At 46.7% G+C, this 14,347-nt stretch overlaps 1 protein-coding gene across 1 annotated transcript in view; it reads right to left on the bottom strand.

Annotated features, from left to right (window-relative positions):
* Window positions 1-14,347, bottom strand: part of ttn.2 (titin, tandem duplicate 2) — a 251,946-nt gene that overhangs the window by 213,389 nt on the left and 24,210 nt on the right. Inside the window, exons 12-26 of the mRNA XM_080785291.1 lie at window positions 13,964-14,106; window positions 12,867-13,285; window positions 11,776-12,020; window positions 10,553-10,785; window positions 9,627-9,791; window positions 8,654-8,822; window positions 6,663-8,347; window positions 5,746-6,027; window positions 4,833-5,099; window positions 4,198-4,470; window positions 3,220-3,483; window positions 2,538-2,798; window positions 2,028-2,288; window positions 973-1,236; window positions 64-324 (exon numbers count right to left, since the gene is read on the bottom strand). Of these exons, the coding sequence (XP_080641417.1) occupies window positions 64-324; window positions 973-1,236; window positions 2,028-2,288; window positions 2,538-2,798; window positions 3,220-3,483; window positions 4,198-4,470; window positions 4,833-5,099; window positions 5,746-6,027; window positions 6,663-8,347; window positions 8,654-8,822; window positions 9,627-9,791; window positions 10,553-10,785; window positions 11,776-12,020; window positions 12,867-13,285; window positions 13,964-14,106 (5,192 nt within the window). The remainder of the gene's footprint in view (window positions 1-63; window positions 325-972; window positions 1,237-2,027; window positions 2,289-2,537; window positions 2,799-3,219; window positions 3,484-4,197; window positions 4,471-4,832; window positions 5,100-5,745; window positions 6,028-6,662; window positions 8,348-8,653; window positions 8,823-9,626; window positions 9,792-10,552; window positions 10,786-11,775; window positions 12,021-12,866; window positions 13,286-13,963; window positions 14,107-14,347) is intronic.

Here is a 14,347-nt window from a genome sequence, read left to right as displayed (position 1 = left end):
CCATTTCTTTGGACCCGTGAAGACTATACTGTAAGCTTTGGGTGTGTTCTTTTGGACTCTTACCTTCACAGGTTAGCATGGCGGTGCACTGCAGGTGTCCCACAATGGCGGTGTACTCCCCGGCAGTGCTGGCGTCCACCCTCTGGACGGTCAGCTTGTGGGCCTTCTTCTCACACTGGACCTTGCAGCGCTCGCTGTGCTTTATCTCCACTCCGTTCAACATCCAGCGGACGGGCACGTCGTCGTGGGACAGGCTCAGCTCGAAGGACGCCGTGGCGTCCAGCAGAGCAGTCACGTCCTTGATCTTCTTCACGATCTTGATCGCTGTAAAAAAATATATATATCAATTTAATATTAATTGATTCATTTAGACCTGACACAAGATTCTACGAATGCCTTCTTAAATCCTGACAATTTTCTGAAAAACCTATGTTTCTATATCAGTCGTTTTTCATGTCAAGGATCCCAAAAAATTATATATATTTGGCCACCGAGCCCATCTGAAAATATGTTGTTCCAGGGACGCCCCCAGAAGCAAAGATTTGAGTTAAACATTTAAAATGGTCACGCCCCTCCCTACCTACAGAAACTAATCAACCCTCCAAAAACAACCTCCACCCGCACCCTCGGATCTGCAAACAAATTTCTGCTCCAGGTTCCTGATACCAATCTGCGCACCATTGGGGGACCGGGCCTTCTGCTCGGCATCACCACGCCTGTGGAACAGCCTCCCACATGGACTGGAGAGTGTCGCAGACTGTGGAATGTTTTAAAACAGAACCTGAAAACCTTCCTGTTTCGGAAGGCTTTTTCGTGTTGAACTGTTGTCGCTTTGCACTGTTTTGATAACCCTGTTTTTAACCTTCTATGATTGATTATTATGTTTTTAACCATGTAGCACCCTGGGCTTCCCTGTGAATGAAAAGTGCAATACAAATAAAATTCATTATTATTATTATTATTACTACTCACTCTCCACGCTGAGCCTGGCGCTGGCGGACAGCTTCCCCAGCTTGAAGGAGTAGACGGACTCGTCGGCCGTGCCGCAGCCCTTGACCTTCAGCGTGTGGACGAAGCCCTCCGACAGCACCTCGTACTTGTCCCCGCTGCGGAGCTCCACGTTGTTCTTGATCCACTGGGCTCCCTTCACGTCTCCGTGGGTCAGCTCCAGGCTGAACACAGCCTCCTGGGTCTCCGTCACCGTCTGGTTCTTCAGGGTCTTCTTCACCTTCACCGCTGCAAAAGGAACACACCGGAAGGAAGAGAGGGTTGGTTTTAGGGGTGTAACGATATACCGTAGTAACTGCATCGAAAAATCTATTTTAATTTCAAGAATCGAAGTATATCGAAATTAAAACAGCAACATTGACTATGTATCGTATCGTATCGTTTTGCAATGCAAATAATCGGTATCGAATAGGTTTTGCTATGCAAAAAATCGATTGTATCAATACTACATTTTTGTGCGTGGTATTTATCAAAAAAAAGATTTAAAGAAAAAAAATAGGGGTTTAATTACTTAGTTTAAAATAATGTCAATGTATTTTAAACTGTATTCGTCTGACGAATAGCTCACAATGCAAAAAATATAAAAAGTTCTAAAGCTGTTAATAAGATTTTGTCATTTATTTGGTGTCAATTCATTGATGTATGCAGAGATTGATGAATGCAGCCCTGGCATCCTTCCATCATATTTTCTTTTTGTAGTAAAAGGTTTTGACTCACTGTGTGAACTGTGAATATAATATCCAAATATATCCAAAATGGTATTAAACTTCTTTCAGAGAACGCAGTAAAAAAGGAATTATAAAAGTATAGGAGAGTAAGCAGTAGCAGTAACAATTATTATATAATGGCCTAATCACATTCCTTTGAGATCAAATAACAGATCAACTATTTCCGCAAAAAAAATAAAGAAAAGAAAATGGAAAAAAAATAAATAATAAAAAATAATTCCGTACCCTCCACCCTGTTTGTCTAATACGTCCCCTGGGGACCCCCACTCTGGGAGCCAGTGTAACACGTACCTTCCACCTTTAGGGCGGCGCTGGTCTTGGACGTGGCCACCTGGTAGGTGTACTCCCCGACGTCCTGAGGTCTGGTGATGTGGACGAACAGCCTCCTGACCGCTCCGTCCGTCTTGCTCTCCACGTTGTCGCTGAGGTCCAGCGTGTGGCCGTCCTTCAGCCAGCGGCCGTCCGCCTTGGCGTTGGCCACCTCGCACTCCAGCACCGCCGTCTGGGACTCTGCCACCGTCACGTCCTTTAAGGGCCGCGTGATGGCGCCACCTGGTGGTAGGGAGGGGGGGAATTGCTCAGCTTGCTCAAGGTGGAATTACTATTCAATATTTTCTTTTTTGTGTATTTCAATCATATCTGTCTATGTATTTTTGGAAATATGTAGTTATTTTACAAAAGCACACATCTACAAGCTCAGCGAGGCTTGTAGATCTGCTACTTTTCAACAACTAACTAAGTTTAAAATAATTGGTTAAAGTGGTTAAAAGCTTCCTCAGGTCTAGATGAGTCGAGACGTACCGGAGACGGTCAGCATGGCGCTGGAGGTCTGCTCTCCGGCGTGGAAGCTGTACTGGCCCTCCTCGTCCTTCATGGTGTCGACGATGGTCAGGCTGTGGACCTTGGCTTTGGTCTCCAGCTTGTACTTGGGCCCGGCCTTCAGCGGCTGGCCCTTGAGGGTCCAGAGAGGGTCGATGGCGGGGTGAGACACCTCCACCTCGAACGTCACGTTCTGGGACTCGGAGCACACCTTGTCCTCCATGTGTCTCACGATGTTCACCTCTGGTAAAGATTATACGAGATGAGATGATGAGCCTAAATCGTGACTAAATCCAACGTTTGAACTTTATTCGGGAATGCACATGTTGTTGTCCATGGTAAACAGATTTTAATAACAAGAGATAGTCAAATGTCAAGAATCAAAAGCTGCGTAATGTTTTTGTTTGTTTGTAGTGTAACAAAAGACAATGGAAGTAAATTAATGTGTTTTCATTATGGATCATTATGGTTTATTAGTCATACTGTGAAGGGGGAAATAAATAATTTATTGGAATCGAGATCGATGAATCGATTTATAATCAAATCGTAGCCCTATGAATCAGAATGGAATCTGACCCTATTCCATTCGGTACACACTCAGAGGTATGGAATGTAAACGATTGAGGGATAACCACTGGTAGAATTTGAAGAAAAAGCCTCTTACTCTCGACGGCCAGGTTGCAGGTGGACTCCACCTTGCCCACCATCAGCTTGTACCGGCCCTGGTCGGAGGCGAAGGCCCTGCTGTAGACCAGCCGCTGCTTGGTCCCTTTGGTGACGAACTGGAGGCGCTCGCTGGCCACCAGCAGCTTGTCGTTGTGGTACCACTTCATGGACTTGATGTCCTGGGCAGAGATCTTGGCCTCCAGGCAGGCTTTGGTGCCCTCGACGGCACTGACGTCCTTCAGCGCCACCACGATGTCTATGGCTGAGGAACAGAGACGACCACATTAGACACGTTAGATCACAGAAACACCACCATTTCTATGGCTGAGGAACAGAGACGACCACATTAGACACGTTAGATCACAGAAACACCACCATGTCTATGGCTGAGGAACAGAGATGACCACATTAGACACGTTAGATCACAGAAACACCACCATGTCTATGGCTGAGGAACAGAGACGACCACATTAGACACGTTAGATCACAGAAACACCACCATGTCTATGGCTGAGGAACAGAGACGACCACATTAGACACGTTAGATCACAGAAACACACAGGGGGTCAAATGGAGACTTGGGGGTGGAAAATTGATATTTTTGTGCATTATTGTCCCCAACTCCTAATATGTTTTAGCAGATTAATCTTATTTCATTTTCATCCTATTTCCTCGCAAATCGATGCCCGTCCATCTAGTGTTATAATTTACCATTTTACCATTCATTTATTAACCACTTTCAACGTTTTTGGGAATGTCATTACTGGCGACCACTTTCAATCATAGTCTCTTTTCGACGCCCCAAACAAACAGTGAAAATAGTGGATCCGTTATCTTTTAGAAATGGGGCTGTGGGGTAACTTCTTTTTTTTCCCACCCCCTACTATTCCTTTCTGAAATGACGTCCCCTGCTCTTGCCTCGCTGTCGGACAAGCCGAGTCCATAGTATATACAGTATATATACGCCTGGACTTACTCTGGACGGCGAGCTTCCCCGCGGTGGAGATGTCCTGCGCCGGGACCACGAAGGAGTAGGAGGCGCCGTCGTCGCGGCTGACGTTCTCCAGCAGCAGCTTGTGGAGCTGCTTGTCGATGATGATGTGGACGCGGTCCGACGGCGTGATGGCCTGGCCGTTCTTCAGCCAGGTCCCCTCGATGTTCTCCTGGGAGAACTTCACCTCCATCTGGGCGATGTCGCCCTCGCACACCGTCAGGTCGCTCAGGGGCTGCATCAGGGTCACGGGGCGCACTGGGAAAAACAAAAAACGTCCAGTGTCATTTTTTTGTAAACCCCTTTTTTTCTTGTCGTTGAGATAATTTTTGGATATTTCCATTCAAAGATTCCATTTTCCATATCACTATACATTAAAGGTTGCAGTAAGTGATGTGTTTTGTTCAAATAAGTGTGAAATAGCTCAATATTGTGATATGGTGGAGTTCTCTGGTGGAGCTGTTGCCCCCGCAACCCGACTACAGATAAGTGGTTGAAGATGGATGGATGGATGGATGGTATTGTGATCATTTCTAAAGTATAACATAAATGCCAAAGGGGTTCCCGCACCAAAATGGGTTAATGGGTTCATCTTCAGGTCTAAATGGTTAAGTTCTCACCTTTCATCTTCAGCACAGCGCTGGTCTTAAAGTCTCCACACACGAAGGTGTACTTCCCCTGGTCCTCCTTCTTCACCTCCTTGACGGACAGACTCCGTGTCCCGCGGCGGGAGATCATGACGTACTTGGCGCTCTGGGACAGCTGCTTGTCCCCAAAGTACCAGAGGCCCTCTGCGTCCTCGCGGGACAGCTCGCACTCGAACTCCCCCGCATAGGTCTCCGGAACCTCGATGTCCTCCATGGTCTTGATCATCGCCAACTCTGCGCCTGGAGAGGCCAAGAGAGATAAACGTTGAGGAGTTGCAATTGCTACAGTACAATTACTAATTACTACACCACCGTCTAATCGCAATTATTTCAATAATTTTGTCATAATCATCATAATCGTTTTCATGTTGAAAAATGTTCGTAAAGCTGGTTCAGACCGTACGACGTGTGGGCACGTCATAAGCAATCCAACCGATGTGTCGCTAGGTCCTAGCGCATTTTCAATGATATCAAACGAGAGAAGAATATTCAGAACTTTTTTCTTCTTTTTCTTTTGAGTGGGACTCCAAGGCCACCATACTCATTCATCCGCTGCCCCGGCCACTTCCTAGTTTACCGCTGCAGAAACAATGCCTTCGTATCTCCTAATCTAGGGAGCTCTCCGTGGTTTTGACCAGATGGATACACTAAGCTCTTCATTTCTGACTTTCTGACCTGCCTCTCGTTCAAAATATGAACACGAGGGATCATCGAGCAAATGTTATCGAAACGATAGCAACGTAAGCAAGCAAAAATATGTCTCCGGGTTTTTTCACCGGAACGGAGTACAAGAGTAAAAGCGGCCATGTCTTCCCAGCACCCCGAGCTTCTATTTTGAACGAAATCCCGGCGCTGATTGTGTTTTTAAAAAGAACCGAAAGCTGACCTTCCACCAACAGCCTGGAGGTGGAGCGGATGCTGTCGTCGTCCAGAAGCACACAGCTGTAGTCCGTGGCGTCCTTCATGGTGATGACGAGCACGGACAGCATGTGGGCCTTCCTGTCCGAGTGCATGCGGTACTTGTCCCCGGAGAAGATCTCCGCGCCGCTCCTCAGCCACTTGACCTTGACGAACGGCTCGTTGGTCTCGCACTCGAAGGTGGCCATGGTGTCCTTCTCCTTGGCCTGGACGTCCTCCAGGCTCTGAGTGAAGCTCACGCACGTTTTACCTGCGAGGATTGATTGAAGTATTTATTAATAGATTTGCAGAATTACAGTACATTTCAAGCACAACTCAATACATATACTGTTAACTGTGAGTGGACAACACCATAAAGCATTACACTTGTTTACAAGAGGGTCCACCATGTTCAAATCATCAAAACATTTAGAGACGTACAAATTGACGTACAAATATATAGCCAAAGAACAGAACAGGAATTCATCATAAAAGGAGGTAAAAAAGGGAAAAGAAACATATACGTCAAGGGGGAAAATGGTTGGGGGTCTGATTCAGATTTTACGGGGGCCAGTCTGTCTGTCTGTCTAATTCAATTCCAAACAAAGTTATATGGCTGATGCTGATGTAAATCCCTATTATTCTGGGGTGAAAAGAACAGATGCGACAACATTTTTTTGTGAATATATATCTAGTTTAGCCAGAAAAAAAGAAATGGAGCCTATAGGTTCTCCTGGCCTAAGTATAAGTAAATACGGTTTAAGTGATTAAAAGCTAATAAATATAGAACCTTCCATTCTCTCAAGCATCACTTTAAAAACCAACAAAAAGGTGAGTAAAGCGTATTGGCCATGAAGTGAACGTTGTTATTATTATTATTATTATGATGATGAAGTTTCAACGTACCTTGGACCAACAGGAAGGCGTGGCTGGAGGCCTCTCCGGCCACGTTGCTGGCCTTGACCATGATGCTGGCGGAGTCCTCCACGCGCACGTCTCTGATCACCAGCTCACACACGTGGTCCTCGGGCCAGTACCAGTAGATGCGGTCGGTCTTCTCCAGCTCCACGCCGTTCTTGAACCACAGGCACACGGGCTCGGGCCGGCCCACCACGCGGATCCGGAAGCGGACCTCGTCCATGGGGGCCACGGTGTTGCTGGTGATGCGCTCCAGGATCTTGGGAGCCTCCATGCTGGGCGAGAGCTGGAACTTCTCGGGCTTGATGACCGGTATGGTCAGCTTGCCCTCTTCCTCCAGCCTCTTCCTCTCCGCCTCCTCCGCCTGCCTCTGGCGATGGAGCAGGTCCTCCTTGGTCTTCTTCAGGAGCTCCTCGTACGACTCGTCCCTCCGGCGGGACTTGGACTCCACGGCCGAGATGGACTCGTAGAAGCCCTCCTCGGTCCTGCGCTTGAACTTGCTCTTCAGCTCCTCCGTCTCCTCCGAGGTCTTCTCGTGGACGACCTTCTGGGTCTTCCTGAGCGTGACCACCTCCCTGTCCGCGGAGGACTCGCGGGGATGGTCCACCTTGACGATGTCGAAGCCGAGGCCGGAGTCTGTGGTGTCGGCCTTGGTCTCCGTGGAGGGAGCGCGGCGGAGGATTTTGCGGAAGTCGTCCTCCCTCTGCTGGATCTCCAGCTTCACGATGTGCTCCGTCACGCCCATGTTGCTCTCGGCCGTCAGACGGACCTCTCCGGAGTCGTAGGACTTGATGTCCACGATCTCCAGGTAGTAAATGCCGTCGTAGTGAAGTCTGTATCTCTTGCTCTTGCGGATGAGCTGTCCGTTGAGGTACCAGTTGACCTTGGGCATGGGATAGCCGGTCACCCTGCAGCGGAACCTGGCCACGCCGCCTTCCAGCACTCTGGCCGGCTCGGGAACCAGGACGATCTCGGGCTTCGACTTCTCGGTGTCCTCGTCCATGGAGACTCCCGCGGGTCCTCCTTCGTGGGCCACGCGTTCGATCTCGTGTCCCCTCCTGCCCTCGGGGAGCTGCGTGTCCTCCACCAGGCCCTTCTCGTCCTTGACGATGAGCGTGGCCGAGGTCTGGTCCACTCCGTACTTGTTGGTGGCTCTGCACGTGACCACGCCGCTGTCCCGGGCGTAGGCGGCCTCGTAGTCCAGACTGGCGTAGCCGAACTCGTTGACCATGCGCAGCCTGTTGGCGGCCTCCAGGGGCTTGCCGTCGTGCAGCCACTCCACCACCATGGTGGGGTCGCCGATGGGCGTCAGCCGGCACTCGAAGTGCGCCGGGCCGAAGCGCTTCATCCTGATGGAGGTCAGCTTCTTCTTGAAGGACGGCTTCTGTTGCTTCTCCTTGTCGTAGAGGTCTCCCTCCTCCCACTGCTCCTGGCCGTAGCGCTGGTGCAGAGGCTCCAGCTCCGGAGGGGCGATGTCCTTGGCCTTGTACGTTCCCCGGGGAATGATGAGCTTCTTCTCGGCCTGTGGCGCGGCGAAGTCCGTCTCGATGTTGATCCTGCAGCGCGTGGTGTCCCGGCCGGCCTTGTTGATGGCCGTGGCCGTGTACCAGGCGCTGTCCGCCACCGACGGCGACGGGATCTGGAATTTGGCCTCTCCTTTGACGCCGTCGATCCTGAAATATGGCCATTTCAATACAGTTATTGAGGATATTTTCACTTTTTTTTGTTACACTAGACTACTGCCACACTTAGATTAGGCATGTAACAATATAATTAATATAAAATCGATTTTATATAAATATAATTTGCTACTGTATTGAAAAGAGGAGAAAATACTGGATTTGTATAAGAGAAATAATAATAACAAATAATTCATTAAGTCTGGAGAATAAATTAGTTTTTAATAAAATCACAAAAAAAAATAACAATATCATAAACCTAGTATTATCGCAGATAAAAAACCAGCATAAAGCACATACTTGATGTGTGGGTACTTCTGCGGGGTGATGATGTCACTGTTCTTCAGCCAGACGATGTCGGGCAGGGGGTTTCCGATGGCCTTGACGGCCAGCTCCACCAGCGTGCCCTGACGCACCGTGATGTTCTTCAGCTTCTCCAGGAACTGAGGCCGCGCCACGCTCTCCCGAGCTGCGGATTGGTTAAACGCAGTGTCAGTCAACGCATACACAAACAACAAACGCCATTTGACGCCATAGCCACTCCTCATCATGAGGAGTGGCTATGGCCAAATTTAGCCCAGTTTTTTTACTTTTAAAGTTTTTAGAATAGGGTTATGGACAGGAAAAAATGTAGTACATATGTTATGCTTCTTTTTCTATTTTTTACATACAAATACATAGACAGAGACCAGACAGGAAACAGGACAGTTCTGATATTACATGGACAGAGTTGTTTTTGAGTTGGTTTGAGTGGTCACAAAACTGAAACTGAAACAAAACAAAAATTTGACTAAACAAAAAAAACAAGACGAGTAGCAACCCCCCACCCTCCCACTTGGAACTTTGACACCTTTTTCTATCATTGTATACATTTGTTTTAATAGGGTAAATAGTAGTAATAGCCAGCAAGGATTTCATGAGCAGCCCAGTTTTTTATACTAAACTAATACTTGGAATGGAATCAGCATCATAGTTTGACATGTCACACATGCTACTTAAAGCAAAAGGAAATCTAGAAGATATTTGCCTTATATAGGATGTCTATGGTGGCCATACTGTACTGTACAGGCCATTTTCTAAACTTTCCCCTCAGACAATTCCAGGCAACCTTTTTTTGAAGATACAAAATCAGCTGAGTTTTTTTTTTTTTTTTTAATTAGTTTGAGGTCAAATTACATTATTACTGGACTGTATGTGAAATCCAGGTAAAGAGACATTGTGCACTAGCGCCTCCAGGTGGTCAGATGTGGGACATGCTTTACTGTAGGCTTACCTTCAACGGTCAGAGTCAAGGTGACAGAGGACTTCCCGGCACGGTTCTGCGCCACCACTGTCCACTCTCCAGAGTCTTTGGGCATGGCTGGAACTATAATCAGAGACTGGGTTCCATCCTCTTTGATCACTATCTTGTGGGTGAAATCATTGCCCACTTGTTGTCCTGAGAAGAAGAGGAGGATAGTGTTTGTGTTTTTTTAACGGGGTGGTTGGTTAAATGGCAGATATACATGAGTTTTGACATCGACATCATTTCAAACGTTTGCCTCGATTACGTTTTTTTTTCCTCTGACATGGTATGTTACTGTAAACAGCAACAGTTAATTAAACGTAATTATTATTTGATTATATAACTATGCTGCAGTTAATACAATAATACCCTCTAACACCCGCATTAATTTCTACTTGCAAAAAATAGATTTCAACCTTACTACTACTTTGTACTACTAGGACTAAAAAAGATGTTAAAAAAAATAAAGTTTGATGAAAAATGTATAATAATTATATAATAATATAATAAATTAATAATTTACATTTGGGGGATATCTTTCACAATAATGAATAAAACATGTTCTAGACATTCTAATGATCACAAAAAAATATATATTACAATTATTTTACCTACTTTTATTAGGGTAAAGGTCAAAAGTCTTAGGTTAAAAAATGTCCAGACATTTTTTATTTGTGTGAATTTCAGCCTCTGTGGGGGGTGTTTATATGCAAATATCATGACCAATGGCATTGAAATGGCATTGCAATGAACATCACTGATGACGTTTAGGTGAAAAAAGAACAGAAAAAAAATAGTAATTAATTAAATTAAAATTGTTGCTAAAAAGCAACCCTGGGTCTTAGAGGGTTAACCAGACTAATATAGTAAATTATTAAAAAAAAGCAGAGGTGTGGTGGTGTTTTATTCCGTACCATTGTGGAACCAGTAGGTTTCGGGCATGGGTCTGCCGACGACCTTCAGGTCGAACCTGGCGGTCTGGCCCTCGGAGCACTTCACCGAGGTGGGCTTCAGGACGAACACGGGCTTGTAGAGCCTCTCCAGCTGAGCCTCGTCGAGGTCGTCGAGACGACGCGACGGAGACACGCCCGGAGAGCGGCTTTGGGAACGGCCGGGTGAGCGGCTCAGTGAGCGCGGAGAGGCGGACCTGGGGAGAGAAAAGGAAATAAAAACACACACACACACAGACCATCAACATCAAGAGGTTTTATAATAACTCTAAAAACATACTCTGTACGTACTGTAACCATTCTTATGTTTAACTAAACGTTTGATGTACAATTATTTGAGTGGGACTCCCAAGGCCACCGTACGCTTCGTTTTTCGTTGATGCGCCGTCAGGTCACTTCCCCGTTTACCCGCTGCAGAAAGAATGCCTCGTCTCTCCTAATCCAAGGAGCTCTCTGTGGTTTTGATCTGATGGATATACTAAGCTCTTCATTTACTGACTTCTCAACTGCCTCTCGTTCAAAATATGAACGCGATGGATTATTTAGCGATATTATGGAAACGAGAGCACGGTAAGCAAGCAAAACAATATCTCAGTTTTTTTCCGGAACAGAAGGGATGAGCATTACAGAGTAAAAGCGGCCATGTCTTCCCGGCACCCCAGAGCTTCTATTTTGAAGGAATCCCGGCGCTGATTGTGAACCCATTTAGGCCTGATGTCAAAATAAAGAAAAATGATTCTGAAAGAATATATTTAAAGATTTGTGCCGCATTCACGATTTTTCGAAAAATAGCAGACCTACAAGCTCGTAGCGCCCCATTCGCGCTGAAATTTAAGATTGTATCTAGCTATTGAGGCTCTAGGTGCTGTCCCCATCCACCACACAACTCAGACTCATCCTAAAGTCCACATGGAATGTTCAGGATTCAAGTGTCGTTAAGTAAGTTCATCACAGCATGTGGATGGAGATGGGGAGGCAGGCAAACAGGATGGGGAGCATACCTGATGGAAGGGCATATTAACCCATTTAGATTTTTCAAAAATAGCAGACCTACAAGCTCGTAGCGCGCCACTCTGTGGCGCGCTACGAGCTTGTAGATCTGCTATTTTTTCAATAGCTAAAGTATAACATGATGCTTAAAACACCAAAAAGGGGTTCCCGACTTCCCGTACAGAATGGGTTAATACCTGAGTCTGTGCATGGCCCCTGGCTGGGGCGTGTAGCCTCGCGGCGTGGCCATTCCAGAGGGCTCCACGTACAGCTTCCCGGAGCTGACGGCGTTCCCCTTCATGTTGCTGGCGAAGGCGGTGTAGACGCCCTCGTCCTCCGGCAGCACGACGGGCAGACGCAGGCTGGCCCTGCCGTCCTGGAGGACCTCCATCTGGTAGCGGCCGCCGGGAATCAGGCGGTTGCCATCTTTGTACCAGGCAATCTGTGCCGGGAGGGGGGGGGAAACACATGGCTTTAAGATACCGTTCACCGTGTTGTATAATTACCTCATGTGCTGCACCTGCTAGATTTTGTTAACCTGCACCTCATGTACATGTTAGTCAGTGGATATAAAAAAAAATCACGTTTTTATATTGGCCATTTGACGTCATTTGTCATTTACTGCCCTAAACAAACATTAAAGTCCATAGACTTGGCCCGGCAAACATTACAAATCCCATATACCTGTCTGACATATGATGTAATGTTCAAGAGCCAAACATCTTAACCGTAAAATGTCTTCACCAATGTGTTTGTAAAGGTTACAAAGACTGAAACTGAGTTTCCCTAAAAGGATAATCTGTGACAGATGCTGAAAGTTGTGGTACAATGAATATGCAGGCAAGATTTACACATTTTAATTCTGCTTTAAGTTGCATGTTAGTGGTCAAACTAGGGGCTTCTCGTGATGCTGAATCCACAGTAAAATGTGTTCACAAAAAACAATCCTTGGACTAAAAACGTAATTTAGTTTTTTTTCTTTTTTAAACTCTTAACATGCACCTTTGTAACCTTAACTGCTCTAGGTGACTGATATTAACTGTGGGTTAATATCTGCAGGATATTAAAAAGGGTCTTTGAAATCCATCTTTGAAAAACAAAGAAGAGGAAACTGGCCAAAATGTTGCTCGTTATTATAAGTCAACGTTTGGGTCGTTAGACCTTCATCATGAAGGACTATCCTGCAGGATAATAAAGGTTAGGTATCTATCTATCTATCTATCTAATGATGACACACCCAAAACAATGGATCCCGGGGTTGAAAGTGGTCAATAATTAACGGCCGTACCTTGGGCAGTGGGACTCCGGCCACCTTGCAGTGGAAGGTGACCCCCATGCCCTCCAGGATGCGGTAGTGTTTGACGGGCGTGTGGAAGGCGGGCTGCGCGGCCTGCGCCTCCGACACGGTGACGACGACCTCGCGGTCCTCGCGGACGATCTCCGTGTAGCTGATCATCATGATGCGCAGCTCGATCTCCTGGATGATCCTCTGCTCGAAGGCCGAGATGTGGAACTCTCCCTCGGAGATGTAGCTCATGGCGGGCGTGGTGGCTCTCCTCTGCTCCGGCACCTGTCCGTAGTGGGTCATGGCGGTCACCATGGGAGGGGGCAGGGCCGCCTCGGAGACCACCGCCGCCGTCGCCACCGTCGTCGTCACTTCGGTTTTGTACGTCACGTCAAACTGCTTCATGTATGTTTCATACTCCTCTGCAAAACACAGACACCACAGAAAACGTTTCATACCGCATGACAACAGAGACGGGTGGGGCACTTTTTTTACTTAAAGGACAGTTTCTTCTCTACTTTCAAGTTCTTCTGAAACTAGAGGGAAGCACAGGTAGTCGTTAGAAAACACGCCGACCGACAACTGTAAAGTATTCTGTGTACGGCTTCACTCACACCTAAGACACACTTGTGTCCTTGTGTCATGGCCGCCTCAACGCATTTCCAATGGGAGTCACATGGTTTGATATCACAGAACCATCACACAACCTTGTTGCATGGCTGTTGATGACACAACCTTGTTGCATGGCTGTCTTCTGCCCTTGAAGTTGTGTCTTCAAATCATGTGACTCCCATTGGAAATGCATTGACACACAGAAGACACAGGACACAAGTGTGTCTTGTGTGTGTCTTAGGTGTTTCATACAACAGAGACGGGTGGGGCACTTTTTTTACTTAAAGGACAACTTTAGTTCTTTTCAACCACGGTTCATGTTTTAGGTTGTTATTAGAGAAAGTAAAAGATTGGGGGGTTTTTTTTCTTCATTTGCTGCTTTCTTTCGTTTTAGCGATTTTAGCTATTTTTGACAGCTATTTGTCAATTATTTTTTACAGTTAAACAACTATTCAAACATCACCAGAGGTGAAAGCCCTAGTTCTTACCTTCCTCCATCAGCAGGGCGGAGGCCGAGACCTCTCCATGCTGGTTCTTGATGAAGATGGAGTAATCTCCTGCGTCGTCAGCGAACGTCATGGAGATCTCCAGCCTGCACGCTCCCGTCTCCTGGCTGTAGTGGACTTTGTACCTAGCGGGTCAGAGGAGGGTAGAGGAGGAGTTAGAGACACTAGTCCATACCCGACCCAGAGGAGGGTAGAGGAGGAGTTAGAGACACTAGTCCATACCCGACCCGTAGCAGGCTGCAACAACCGGATACAGTTCTACTTGCAAACAAGAGATTTCAACCTTACTACTACTTTATACTACTAGGACTTAGAGGAAATTATTTAAAATAATTAAAAAGCACATCTATGATAATTATTAAAATA

Source organism: Protomyctophum bolini (genome assembly GCF_963924005.1).
Source record: "Protomyctophum bolini genome assembly, chromosome: 16".
Taxonomy (NCBI): Eukaryota; Metazoa; Chordata; class Actinopteri; order Myctophiformes; family Myctophidae; genus Protomyctophum; species Protomyctophum bolini.
This window is presented reverse-complemented; position numbering and strand designations above follow the sequence as displayed.